The sequence below is a fragment of the Dasypus novemcinctus genome, chromosome X (genome assembly GCF_030445035.2).
Source record: "Dasypus novemcinctus isolate mDasNov1 chromosome X, mDasNov1.1.hap2, whole genome shotgun sequence".
Classification (NCBI taxonomy): domain Eukaryota; kingdom Metazoa; phylum Chordata; class Mammalia; order Cingulata; family Dasypodidae; genus Dasypus; species Dasypus novemcinctus.
In genome coordinates, this window is record NC_080704.1 from 147,569,143 (window position 1) to 147,582,192 (window position 13,050).

At 34.2% G+C, this 13,050-nt stretch overlaps 1 protein-coding gene across 2 annotated transcripts in view; it reads right to left on the minus strand.

The window, feature by feature from the left end:
• Positions 1 to 933: 933 nt before the first annotated feature.
• The window catches only part of ZNF280C (zinc finger protein 280C), a 49,962-nt gene continuing 37,845 nt past the window's right edge, over positions 934 to 13,050 (minus strand). For both annotated transcript variants that reach the window (XM_058292254.2, XM_058292256.1), the window contains 6 exons: positions 12,000 to 12,538; positions 11,433 to 11,573; positions 5,988 to 6,050; positions 2,900 to 3,018; positions 2,720 to 2,753; positions 934 to 2,594 (listed from right to left, as the gene is read on the minus strand). In XM_058292254.2, the coding sequence (XP_058148237.1) occupies positions 2,579 to 2,594; positions 2,720 to 2,753; positions 2,900 to 3,018; positions 5,988 to 6,050; positions 11,433 to 11,573; positions 12,000 to 12,538 (912 nt within the window). In that variant the 3' untranslated portion in view covers positions 934 to 2,578. The remainder of the gene's footprint in view (positions 2,595 to 2,719; positions 2,754 to 2,899; positions 3,019 to 5,987; positions 6,051 to 11,432; positions 11,574 to 11,999; positions 12,539 to 13,050) is intronic.

A 13,050-nucleotide genomic window follows, 5' to 3' on the forward strand; every position in this document is an offset into this window, starting at 1 on the left:
AGCATGTATCAGTACTTGTTTCTTTTTATGGCTTAATATTCCATCATATATACCACAATTTGGTGATCTGTTTCCACCATTTGGCTATAGTAAACCATGTTGCTATGAACATGCATGTGCAACCAACTGCCTACAATTAGCAACTTTAGTATATACTGCCTGAAATATTTAAAACTAAGTTTTAAAATGATATTACAGGACACAAAACTTTTTTAAGAAAGTGATCTTGACACATACTATAAAAAATAGTTCTTCTGATGGAAGAATACACAGCAGTACTCCTACATAAAATATTGCTATAGTAAGAATATGGTTTATATTTTTAAACTATGATCAAGGCATAGAAAATATCTATAAAATGAAAAGAATTTTTAAAATAGAAAGGAGTTAATTATGGGCAAAAGTCTGAAGTAGAAAAATAAACATGGGGCAGAAAGATGGTGGATGACAAAATATCCTAGAGACAGATAAAGCAATAAAAAATAGAGTATTACCAATTTCACTTCTAAGAACAAACTATTTTGTAAATCAGTTTGAAAAATGAGAACTTACAAATTTCAATAAGCATGCGACATAAGTGGTCACTGAAACTGGCTTTCAATCTATTTCTAAATACAATTCAAGAAGTTCTGATTTTAGAGTAAAAAAAGGCACTAATGACTGAGTCATAACACCTTCAGAGCCTGCCTATTTTCATGGCTATTAAGATCATAAAAGGATTTTGCTAAAGTCAAGAAATTGTAAAGTATAAATGGTGACCTTTTAATTGTGTTAGAGGAAAAGTTTGCAAAATATACTAAGCTGATAAAGCTCTCTGTCCGCAAGCCAAGTAATCAGGCTTCCACGTAATTAGCAACGCAATGTTCCTATTTATATGATAAAATATACAGTTTTTATATGAATTTATTTATTAGAAAATAATTCTAGAGGCACTTAAACAATACAAGTTTTATTAAAAAAATAAGTAATAACATCAAAACCGGTCAGCAAATCTATATTCAATGTAACCAAAATAAACAAACACCAAATTAAAAAAAATATACATCTATATATATATGGGCAAGAAACAAGTGCATTTTTGGTCCCAATATTTTTGAATATATTATCTTTATCCAAAAAATGGCTAAGAAGATATTATGTGTTAGATGTACAGAAACACAACTTTAAAACTTGTTTCAAAGTCTGCAGAAGAGTTTTTGCCAATTCTTTATATCTTTGAACTCACAATCATTAAGATAATATTAATAATGATAGTCCCAAGATAGAGGATGTAAAAATGTCTAATGGTCTGAATGATTGCCAAAGTAAGAAGCTACCAATTGGAAACTACATGAAATCTGCAGAGGACTATACGAACTCTCTTGGAGTTTTTAACAAAACAAAAACACAAAAGTTTTAAAAAGAAATGTATAAAAGTAGACATAACAAAATGGACATTAATAAATCTGGAGAATAACATAAAATCAAGCTATTAAAATTAAATTAAGTTTAAAAAAAAAAGATTCTGAATACTAGTATTGCTGAAAGTTCCTAGGGTTAATACTGGATAAAAGTTTAAATGACAGTACAAATAACTGTGACTCTGGAATTCAATTTTTAGAACATGTTGCAAGAACATAGAAGTAACCTTGGTTTCCTACACAACCAGAGCTTTTATATTCCTTGGACTGCATGCATGCTAGAAGATTAAAGGGCAGCAGCCAAAATGATTAAACTGCAACTTGGATGGTTGAAACTTTGATTTGATGGGCTTTCTTGGTCAAAAAATGGACCTGTAAGTTTAAGATTAAGAACCAAAGCCCCAGTGGGAAGTTGTGCTCAAATTTGGTGGGCCTTGAGGTCATCTCTGGCCAAATCAGCATCAGCATTACAGGAGGCCAGTCAGGTAGGAAGGGACTCTCCTCAAGATCTGATTTCTTGAGGCCACAACTTAGAGGAGGTCTCACGGTCAAATTATTCACATTCCTTGGAAAGAGAGAACAGGCATCAGTTGTGTCCATCGAAGGGGGACACTTTCCAGGAGTACCCTGGGCATTTTTTGAAATTTCTGTGTTGCTTCTGCATCTGAAAAATACGAAAAATAGAACAATGACAGACAAGGAAAGAGGAAAATGACAGCTATCTGACCTAAAAATGTAAGACATAAGAAATTAACTAAGAAAGCAGACAAAACAGACAAAAAAAGATGAACAGCCATATCGTTTGGAATGTAATACTCTGAAGAAGGCAAGTACAGCAGAGAAAAACACACATTATTTTAAGCAAAGAAAAGACCATAGCAACAAAAGTTATTTTGGAGAGAGCCAACTGGAGGAAAAACCGTATGTTAAGATATGTTAACCTGACACAAAGATAAGGTGGAATAAGAAGAATATAGTGCCATCTGAAAGCTGAAAAGAGCTGAATAATGAGCGCTAGTGTCATGATCTTGGCTGTTTAACTGCCTTCGTGTAAGAAAACATTTCAGAACTTTGAACTTAGGAAACTGCTTTTGTGTAAGAAAACACTTCAGAACTTTGAACTTAGGAAATTCCAACTTGTCTTGCACCAGGTTGCACGAGCTCCATAGAGCAGGAATCTATTTCAACAAGCAGCTTTAAAAAAAAAACAAAAACAAAATACTTTAATATTTTTCATTTCTATTAATGATACATTTAAAAAATATAACAGTGCTAAAAATCCATCAAAGTAAAATGCACTGAATGAAAATTAAACTTACTCAGAAGTGGGTTCAGATGAGGTACTATCAGAAACTGAAATTAGAAGAAAAGTTTTACATTTAAACAGCATATATGATGAGTGAGATTATAGATTTAATGTATAGAGTCCATATTGTGGCTGATCAAAAATATTGGAATAAATATAAAAAATCTAAAGTAACATAATCATGTATACGTACCATTCTCTGTTATAACTTGGCAAGTATGAGTTTTACGTTGACTTAAGTGTTTAGCCATCTGATCTAAGCCAGAACAATCAGCAAGGAAATCACATTTAAGGCAAACTAGAGTAATGCCCCTATGAAAAAAAGTAAGCAGTAAGAAAGAAAAGGTTTTAATCTTTTATGAAAATCCATACCCAAATTCAATGATTAATTTTCCATGTAATAACTCTTGATTTTCTTTTTGTGTGTCATGACTCTTATTTTCCAATGCTGTTATATACCTGATATAACTGAAATGATTTTCTAGAAAATTGCATAGTAGTGCTAATATTTATTTACAGAAAGTATTTGTGCTTTATAAACAGTTACCTCTCATTCCAATTGCTAAAAGTTAGGAGACAAGAAACCTACAAGCCCAGTCTTGGCCTCTCTAACAACCTTTGAAACTTGGGCATTTATCATTTATCTATGCATCAGTATAACATTTATCTATGCATATACTAACCAAACCACAATCTTTCTGTGCCTTTACCCATCTGCAAAGCAAGAATATAACATTCATTCATTCATTCAATATATATTTACTAAGGACACTTCTTCGCATACACTGTACCATGAGATATTATGGATACAATGGTAAAGAAAAAAAAAGTACAACCTGTGCACTAATGGAACCTACAATTTAGTATCTTATTTAACTGAGAATAAAATGAGAAAAGAAATGTGATCTCTTTAAAAATAGCTCATATGTGTTAATGTTATCAGTTTATTAACAAAGAATAAATATACTTTTGAAGCTCATCACATACTTTAAGTATTTTACCTGTATAGAAATAAAAACAATTAGCATATCTTAGACTGAATTTTCCCAAGGATCTGTGTATTTACATCTGGGTTTTACAAAGGAACATCAAGTAACCTCAAAAAACTGAAATCATGTGCTTTCTCCTCAAAAATCAACTTCTGACTGACCTCTCTTATGATGCCATTTCCACTGATGCTGGGGCTAAAATTTGTAGTTATCTCTGCATCTTCTTAAAATATTTTTTTTCACATTGTATAATATTAACAATTTTTGAGTACTTCCTCTATGCCAGGTTGAGGGTTTTAGATATATCATCTTACCTAAATCTACAACCTAAAGAAGTAGGTGCTATAATTATCACCTTTTTATAGAGGACAGAGGTTTAGCAATTCACCAAGGCCAGGACCAGGTAAAGGTCCAGACCAGGTCTCAAACTGAGTTCTTTGGTACCACGAAGTTATATGAACTTCATGTTCCATCCAAACCTTACTACTAGCCGTTCCCTATGTATACCTTCTACTTTTTAAATTTCTGCACCTTTATTCATGCTATTTCTTCCAACTAGAATGCCCCTATGCCTCTGCTTATCAGTAGAAACCTCTCTTCCCTTTGAAATCAATAACACTCCTTGCACTTATTACAGACCTCCTTTTATTATTGTAGTTATTTATGTTCACAGCTTATCTCCCTCCAATAAACTGTACATTCCTTGAAAGCTGGTACTAAGCCTGCTTCATCAGTGTCATCTTTACAGGACCTGCTACATTGTGTTATACATGATAGGTGCACAATGAAAAGCTGAAGAATGAACATTTCATTTCAACAAAATAGTAATTACAAATAATTATCATTCTATAGAATTATTAATATGCTAAAGTCCCATAAACAGAAATTGACCAATTTTCAATTTAAAATTGAGACCTACCCAAGTTGAGAAAAAAGGAAATTATCTCTTTAAAATCATGTAATCACTTTAAAAACCAAGCATACAACTGAGCTTGACAACAGTGAGTAAAAATCAAGTCTTCCTTTCAGACTTTTTGTTCTTTATAAAAATTTTAAGTAAAGGCAACATCTAATACAGCTTAATCTTTTCTAATTCCTTGATTTAAACAATGTTTTAAAAAAATAATACTAATATATTTTATTTCCAATATATTTTAAAGATGGAATCAAACTTTTCTCTGACTGTGAGCTGTTTGTCCAGTATTGTAGATGGGGCCCATCATCCACATGTCATTTTCAACACATACATTAATTTATTCAAAAATATTTATGAGTGCCTACTATTCAGTGCCTGGCAAAGTCTAGCATAGGTAAATATCCAAACTTCACACACTCTAGTGAGAAGACAGAGACAATAAACTGAAAAGTAGAATATATAGTATGTCAGATGGTAAAATGTTGATACGAAGAAAAATAAGAGATGAGGAATACTGAGGGTGGGGCACAGGGGGGAAGGATGTTATTTTAAATGGAGTGGTCAGGAAAGTATCACTCACTGGAGTAAAGAGACCTGAAGGAGGTGAGGGAGCTAGTCATGTGGATATCTGAGGTAGAGCAAACTAGGTAGAGGGAATAATAAGAACACAGATCCTGAGACATGGTATCAACTCCCCTAACACCTTTTCCACTAACCCAAAGCACCAAAGTGAATCTTGCCTATATTTGCCTATGTCTTGTCTTGGTGCTACAAAGATCCTGACACTGATATTTCAAACAGCAATGACAACATGAGAAAATAAAGGAAGATGGAATCAGAAGGAATCAGAAGAATGTTGAAAAATCGTGCTCCATTGATTCTGAGCTCAGTGTGTGATGCAACCAAAGTTAATTATCAATACCTTTAGAAACAGTCATCAATAATTCTTTCTGCATAGCAAACAAGTTGTGTAATTTTCCTATTTCAACAAGGAAAGGACCTAGGAATTATGAAGGCTACGTATTGATTTTGAGAATTACAGTGGTTTAACAAATTTATTTCAAAACTCAAGAGGTATTAGTCACTTTAGTAGGTATCTTAAACATCTTTTAAATATTCTAATATTGTTGGAGAGCCTTTTGCACTTATATTACAATGCAAAGGTTTCACCTTAATGCCTGGCACCACAAAGTTTAGAGAAGACAGGTTGCCCCCACTTTGGTCTATGTCTATAGATAATCTGAACAGAACTCACAGAACTCTGTCTTGTCCACTAGCAATCATTTAGATTTCTAAACTAAGATCCTCAACATCAGTTTTCAAAAATCTATTGCAATTTTTCAATAGAAAGAATGAAAAAAAGATGAACTAGTTACCCAAGAGTTCCGGAATGCTTCTTAAAAATACAAAACCGTTTACTTGGATGGTTGCTATGAGAGCTGGAAAGACAAGAGACAAAAGAGGTTTTATTATTTTTTATTATACACTAAGACATATTAATCTCATGACCACATTTCAAGTCTTTGCTTAGGTTTCTTAGTTTTGAACAGAAGATCATGATCTAAATAATAAAATCATGTTGTTCATCCTTGTTTAAAGCAAGATTTTATCTTACATTTCATTTTACCTGTGTAATTTCTAATAACACCTATTTCCATGAAAATATTCTTAGGAGACCAGTACCTAACCAACATAACAAAAATACTAAGAGATAAAAATGCACAGAGTGTCAAATTAAATGATTTTACCTATTAAGAGCTGAAAACAATTAAAAATATTTGTTAATTATGTATTTTGTTATAATGTAGGCTGTTACGAATAATAACTATTTTTCTTTCTAGTTTTAATGTCCTTGGCAGAGCGGGTAGAATCTGAATGATCCTTGAAATAAACACTACTTGAGCCATTACTTAACATCTAGAAAATCAAACATTTAGAGTTCTTTGCAATTACCAGGGAAGCTTTTCAAGGAAGCAAAGCTTAAAAGTTAAAACAATGCTTCACCTAAGCGCAGAAAATTAAACCACCAACCAAACTTTGCAGCCAATGGAATAGCTTTTGTACCCCCTTAAAATTGATCAGGACAGCCTTCCTGTATTAGAAAGCCAGGTAGGATTAGCAGAATTAGCCTATCACACTATTACTAAAAGTACGGTCCATGGATTGGTAGCATTGGAACAATCTGGGAGTTTATTGGAAACGCAAAGTCTCAGGCCCTACTGTAAACCTACTGAATCGCTCTCTGGAAGTAGGGCCCAGGAATTTAATGAGCTTTTCAGATTATTTTCACACAACCGGAAGTCTGAGAGGCACTAGCTCTAGCTTGTACGAGCAGACTCTAACTAACTAGCATATCAGGTTAACAGTTACCCTCAGACACAAGATAACTATAACTATCACAGAACATGTATGCTTGGGAACAGAAACATTCTGGATAGCTACAAACCCCAGAAAATATCCTCAGAATATTTCTAATAGACTTTTCTCTCATATAGAGTTAACCACCATTAAAGAATTTACAAATTTAAGACTATATCCAAAGAAAAATTCATACAAAATTTTATGTTCATATCTGCCTTTTCTCAGAAGAATGAGTCTAAGATTTTATTAGAGTCCCCTCAAAATGTGAAAAAAAAAACCACGAAATTTTATAAAAAGTGAGATTTAAAAAGTATTTCTTCCTTCCCAAACAGGCAGACTATTTTGGTTTATTAATCCATTTAGTAAAGGGAAAGAAAAACATATTTTAGGGTCTTTTTGACACCTTCCACTTATGTCTACAACAAGCATATTATTAAAATAGTGGTAATTTAAATTTTGTAGTGGCTTGAATCCAGTTTTGAGTTTGCTAGCTATAAAAATAAACTTAAACTGCCTCTTTGATTTCTCTGTATTTTAAAACACAGATTCCATACCTGGTAGTTTTGTGTATATAGGAACACACATGTAATATAGCAACTCACAAAAAAAGGGAAACTACCCTGCAAAGAGTAGAAGCCATCTAACATTTAGGAGTTCATTTCATTTAAGTTCCTACTGCTTCGCTCTAGGCAGAAGAGCAAGCAAGTGCAAAGAAGATACGGAGTAAAAGCACATGGTATTTCTTCAAGAAAGTAAAAAGAATTTTATGTAGTGAAGCATGTGTGTGAAAAAGTTGAAGAAGTATTTAGAAATCAGACAATGAAAGTCTTATGCTATTTAGTGCCAATAAATCTATATAAAATACATAAAAAATTCAAGGAGATCTTGTTTAAAAAAAAAAAACTAAGGGAAGCCGATGGGCTCAGTGGTTGAGCACCGGCTTCCTAAATACAAGGTCCCGGGTTCAATCCCCAGCCTCTGGTAAGAGCTCAGTGTGTCTGATGACAACACAGCGCAGGGTATGGGCTTATGGAAAACGAGGGAAAGAAAATGAAGTAAGTCTTGGACCAATTGGGAATGTTTCAGGATAGAATGGGGTTGGAGGTACTACAAGGCAGTTAGGAAGCATACAGAAAATGGGACAGGGGAGGGCGGAATGACCCATGGGTTTAAGAAACACAAAAAATATTTTCCAATTTAATCTCTCATAAAATATGGGCGGAATTAAAGCCCCCTTGGGGCAGCCATCTGTTCGGCACAGAAAAAGAGGTCAGCATTCCTCCCAGCAGTATACTAAGCAGTATACATTAGAATTTGAAGGAAGAAAAGGTAATGAAATAGAGTAGCCAAAAAGGAAGAAGGAAGATGGCAGTAAAAATTTAACAGAAGTTAAGCTGAGTTTCAAGAGTGAGTGACCAACAATGTCAAATGCACCGAAGAAGTCACAGAGGAGTAAAAATGTAAAATAGTTATTAGGACATGACTGATAACCTTTAAAGGCAAAATTTTAGCTGTGGAAATAAATTACAAAGGGTAAAGAAATGACAAGCTAGAAAAGAATACTTTAAAAAATGTTAATGGTAAAAGGTAAGAAAATAAGTAGGCAGTAAAGGCAAATCTCTCTCATTCCCCCAAAACACCTGAAAATGTTTGTAAGCAGAAAGAATGCAGTAGAAAGTAAGATATGAAATGAAATGAGGGGCAGGGTTAACTTGAAAATGTGTGATACATTTGTTTTCTAAGACTAATGTCTGGATGAAGGTTACAGGAAAAAAATATCTTAGGCAGAAAAAAGGTAAAAAGGTTAATTTTGGGGAAAACAATAAAGATGACCTCTCAGCAAGAAGGTTAATGAAAGACTAGATCAAAATCTTGAGGACAGTGAAAGAAGCTTAGAAAGATGTTGCAGATAAAAGAATTAAGACATTTTTTTAAAAGATAGGACAAAATCAAAGTTAAAGATCATGAATTCAGAGCTTAGTGAATCAAGCACAGATTAGGAATAAGCACAGAGAAAGATAAAAAAGCGTAAAAAGTCCAAGACTAGCAAGGTTAGAATGACTGAAGATGAAAAGAATTTTTCAGCATTCAAAACAGATGACCTTGTGGGTGAGTTTGACTTTAAAGTTGTATGGATGCTGTTGGTCTGGAAAGAGTACCCTAGAAGTCATGAGATATGAGAACTCAAAATGAATGCAAGGTATGATAAGGTTAGAAGGGGATGGTGATAAGAAATGGGGTACCCCAAGTTAGAGATGTGAAGTAGATGTGAGGTTCTGGCACTAAAAGAAGTCAATGTACCATGAGGTCAGGTACACTGGAAAAAACAAACAAACAAAAAACAACCCTTTGAGCCAGGTGCTGAAACAAGGAGCAATCTTCAAAAACAGAGGGAGTCTACAGACTCCCTCTCTCCCTCAGCCCCATGCCTGGGTCACATCTGATTCTATCCTCAAAAAGTGGTGGCTGATTATGACCAGAGAGTAACACAGAGGTCCTCTTATGACCTGTATGAAAATCACTATTTCTGATTTAAAATAAATGGAAAAATCCTGATTTAAAGAATCAACAAATTTGTATCTGAACAATTTTTAGCAATTAAACAATCCATCCTGAAGGAATAAAGAAAGCCCCTTCTTATGAGATATAAATTAAAATAATGTGGGCTCTGGTGGATGAGAATTATGATTGATGATATACATGCAAGAGTGTCCTTCTGTGATCAAGAGTGGATGTACATCACTATTACCGGGTGGTGGGAATGTGGAGAGGCATGGGAAAATACAAATACAGCTGGTGTGACCTATGGACTGTGCCTAACAACAATACTGTAATATTCTTGCACCAATGCCAAATCAATGGGTTGATAATGGGGGGGCAGTTAGGGAAAAGTGTGCCAAATGTTCACCATGGACCATGGTTGATGGTAATAGTCTAATGATATCTCATGATCTGTAACAAATGGTTCCACCATGGTGTGGTATGTCGGTGAAGGGGTGCTGTGTGGGAATTCTACACATGTGCGTGATTGTTTTTTAAGTTCACAACTTCTGTATAAAAATATATTAAAATATAATGTGGGCTTTGAAGGCTTTCCCTAGCATAGAGAGCACATGGAAGATACTCAAATGTAAGTTAAATCAATGAATAAAAAGAAATTCCATGTGTGATCTATGTATCTTTTAAAAATAAACAAACATTTTTAGAAAAAGGGGAAAAAAAAAAGAAATTCCAAGAGTAGCATCATGACTGGAATATCCCTACAGTCTTTCATTTCACTCAAAGAATGCAAAGACAGATGAACTTGAAAGATGAATGGCTGGATGAATGGCTGGACATATGGGAGAAGGATGAATGAGCAGACAGATGGGAGAGTGAGAGCAAGAGAGAAAAAGAGAGGAAGTGTTCCAATAATGCTCTTAACACCTCTGACAAACCTGGAGTCTCAAAGTGACTGCTCTGAAGAGGATAACATCCATACGATTACATATATTGATAAATATATTAAAAATACTTAAAGATTTACCTTTGAGAAAAAAAAAGTGTTTTTTGTTTTTTTTTGTCTTTTAAGGTTCCAGGGCCAGGGATTGAACCCTGGACCTCGTATGTGGGAAGATGGCACTGAACCACTGAGCCACATCGGGTTCCCTGAGTTGTTTTTATCATTTGTTTTGCTTGTTGTTTGTTTTTGTTTTTTCAGAAGGCTTTGGGAACTGAATCTGGGACCTCCCATGTGGAAGGTGGGAGCTCAACTGCTTGAGCCACATTTGCTCCCAAAATAACCAGTTTCAAAAGACCTTGAAGAAAAGAAATTCCAACAAAAAAATTTCCCTAACAAAACTACCTTAATTCCATTATTCTGACTGTTCTTATATTTTTTTTTTCCAAAGGTACCAGGGCTGGGGATTCAACCCCAGACCTTGTACGTGGGAAGATGGCACTCAGCCACTGAGCCACATCAGCTACCCTGAGTTGGTTTTTCATTTGTTTGCTTGTTTTTTTTTTTTTTAGGAGGCAATGGGGACTGACCCTGGGACTTCCCATGTGGGAAGCAGGCACTCAACTGCTTGAGCCACATCTATTCCCTGTTCTTATAATTTTTGTTTCAGTAATTTCATGAGTTACTAGGTTGGAAAATACTATTGGATAATATTCTAGAAGTTCACTATTACTTTATTTACTTTATTTTTCTTCATTTATCACCCCCTCCCCTCAAATGGTTCTCTTGTCTGTCTGCTCATTGTTTGCTTGCCTTCTCCAGGTGGCTCCGGGAACTGAACCCGGGACCTCCCACATAAAAGGCAAGTGCCCAGTGGCCTGAGTCACATCTGCTCTCAAGAAGTTCACTATTACTAAAACCTTTCTGCCCTTTGATACGACAAACTAATAGAACAAATTTGTTTTAAAAACCAAACTTGCTGAATGGTAAATTTGACTGGCAATTTACATGCTTAACTCACCTCATCATATGATTTACAAAGGCTTTGCTACAGTTCGTGTTGTATTTGCAAAAACTACAGTGGACAAATGTAGAAAAGTGGCTTGCAAAATCTTTTATTTTGGAACGACATTCAATGCACTTATGAATTCCCCGACAACACCTTATGGAGACAGAAAAAAATGATAAAAATATATTTTAAAACAAAAGCAACAAGGGAAAGCCTTACTGTGAAGATGTTTAAATTAATATAGTTAAAAATTATATTTTCAATATTTGATTTGTAATAAGCTAAAATAAGTATAAAATGTCTATCATTTAATGTTTCCCTAAAATAAAAAGGGTCAAATTAAATATAACAACATAATATCAGTATAACAGATGAAAATTACAGAATAAACAGTAATTCAAGTTCTGCTCAGCAGCTGTGAAAAAATACCTTTTTATTATTTGCTCGGCCTTTATGCCAGACAAGTTACATCATATAAATGTACAAGAGGATTCTGTGCTATAGTAAGTTTATATTAAACTAAACTTTCAAATATCTGAGATTAAATTAGTATAGTATATCAGAAATAAAAGATATTACCTTAAGTTCTTCAAAGCTGTACTGATTTGATCTTTTCTGTTGCGTTGTTTCTTTTGCTTGCAGTAGGCTTTTGATTTGCATTTAGATCTACCTGTATTTGACTTATTTGTATTAGGTTTACTTGTGGTGGATGTAGCTGCTTGAGGTTTACTTATACCAGGCTTACTTGCAGTGGATGCAGTTGCATGAGGTTTACTTGTATTAGGTTTACCAGCAGGAGGTTTAATTGTATGAGGTTTATTTGCATGAGGTTTACCAGCAGTAGATGTAGTTGAATGAGGTTTATTTGCATGAGGTTTACCAGCAGTGGATGTAGTTGCATGAGGTTTACTTGCATGAGGTTTACCAGCAGTGAATGCAGTTGTATGAGGTTTACTTGTCTTAGATTTACTTGCATTAGATTTTGTGGAATTTTTAGCAGTGATATTTTTAGACTTTGGAGGTGAGACCTGAAGGGTAGAAGAAGTGCTTGGAGTACTACTGGAAGGTGAGGTTGATGATTTTGATTGAAGAGATCCAATTGAAGCTCGAATAGTAACCTATAAAAATGAAAGCAATACAAGTTTTTAGAAAAGTAATCATCACATCAGTATTAAAAATAAAAAAAAAAATTTCACTGCAGTTCTTCACATTTGAGTTTTGACAAGCATGTCAAAACAATTGAATAAGGGTAAAGAACAGTTTTTAAAACAAACGGTGCTGAGACAACTGGATAATAACATGGAAAGGAATGAATTTGGATTGCTAGCTAATATCACATGCAAAAATTAATTCAAAATGGACCAAAGACCAAATTGTAAGAGCTAAAACTATAAGACTATTAGAAGAAAACTTAGAAGTAAGTAACCTTAAGTTTGGCAATGGTTTCTTACATATGACACACAAAGAACAAGAAATAATTTTTAAAAAATCAATAAACTGGGCTTTATCAAAATAAAACCTTTTTGTGTCTCAAAGGACATCATTTAATAAGTGAAGGGAAGCGGATGTGGCTCAACTGATAGAGCATCTGCTTACCACATGGGAGGTCCAGGGCCTCCTGACCTGTGTG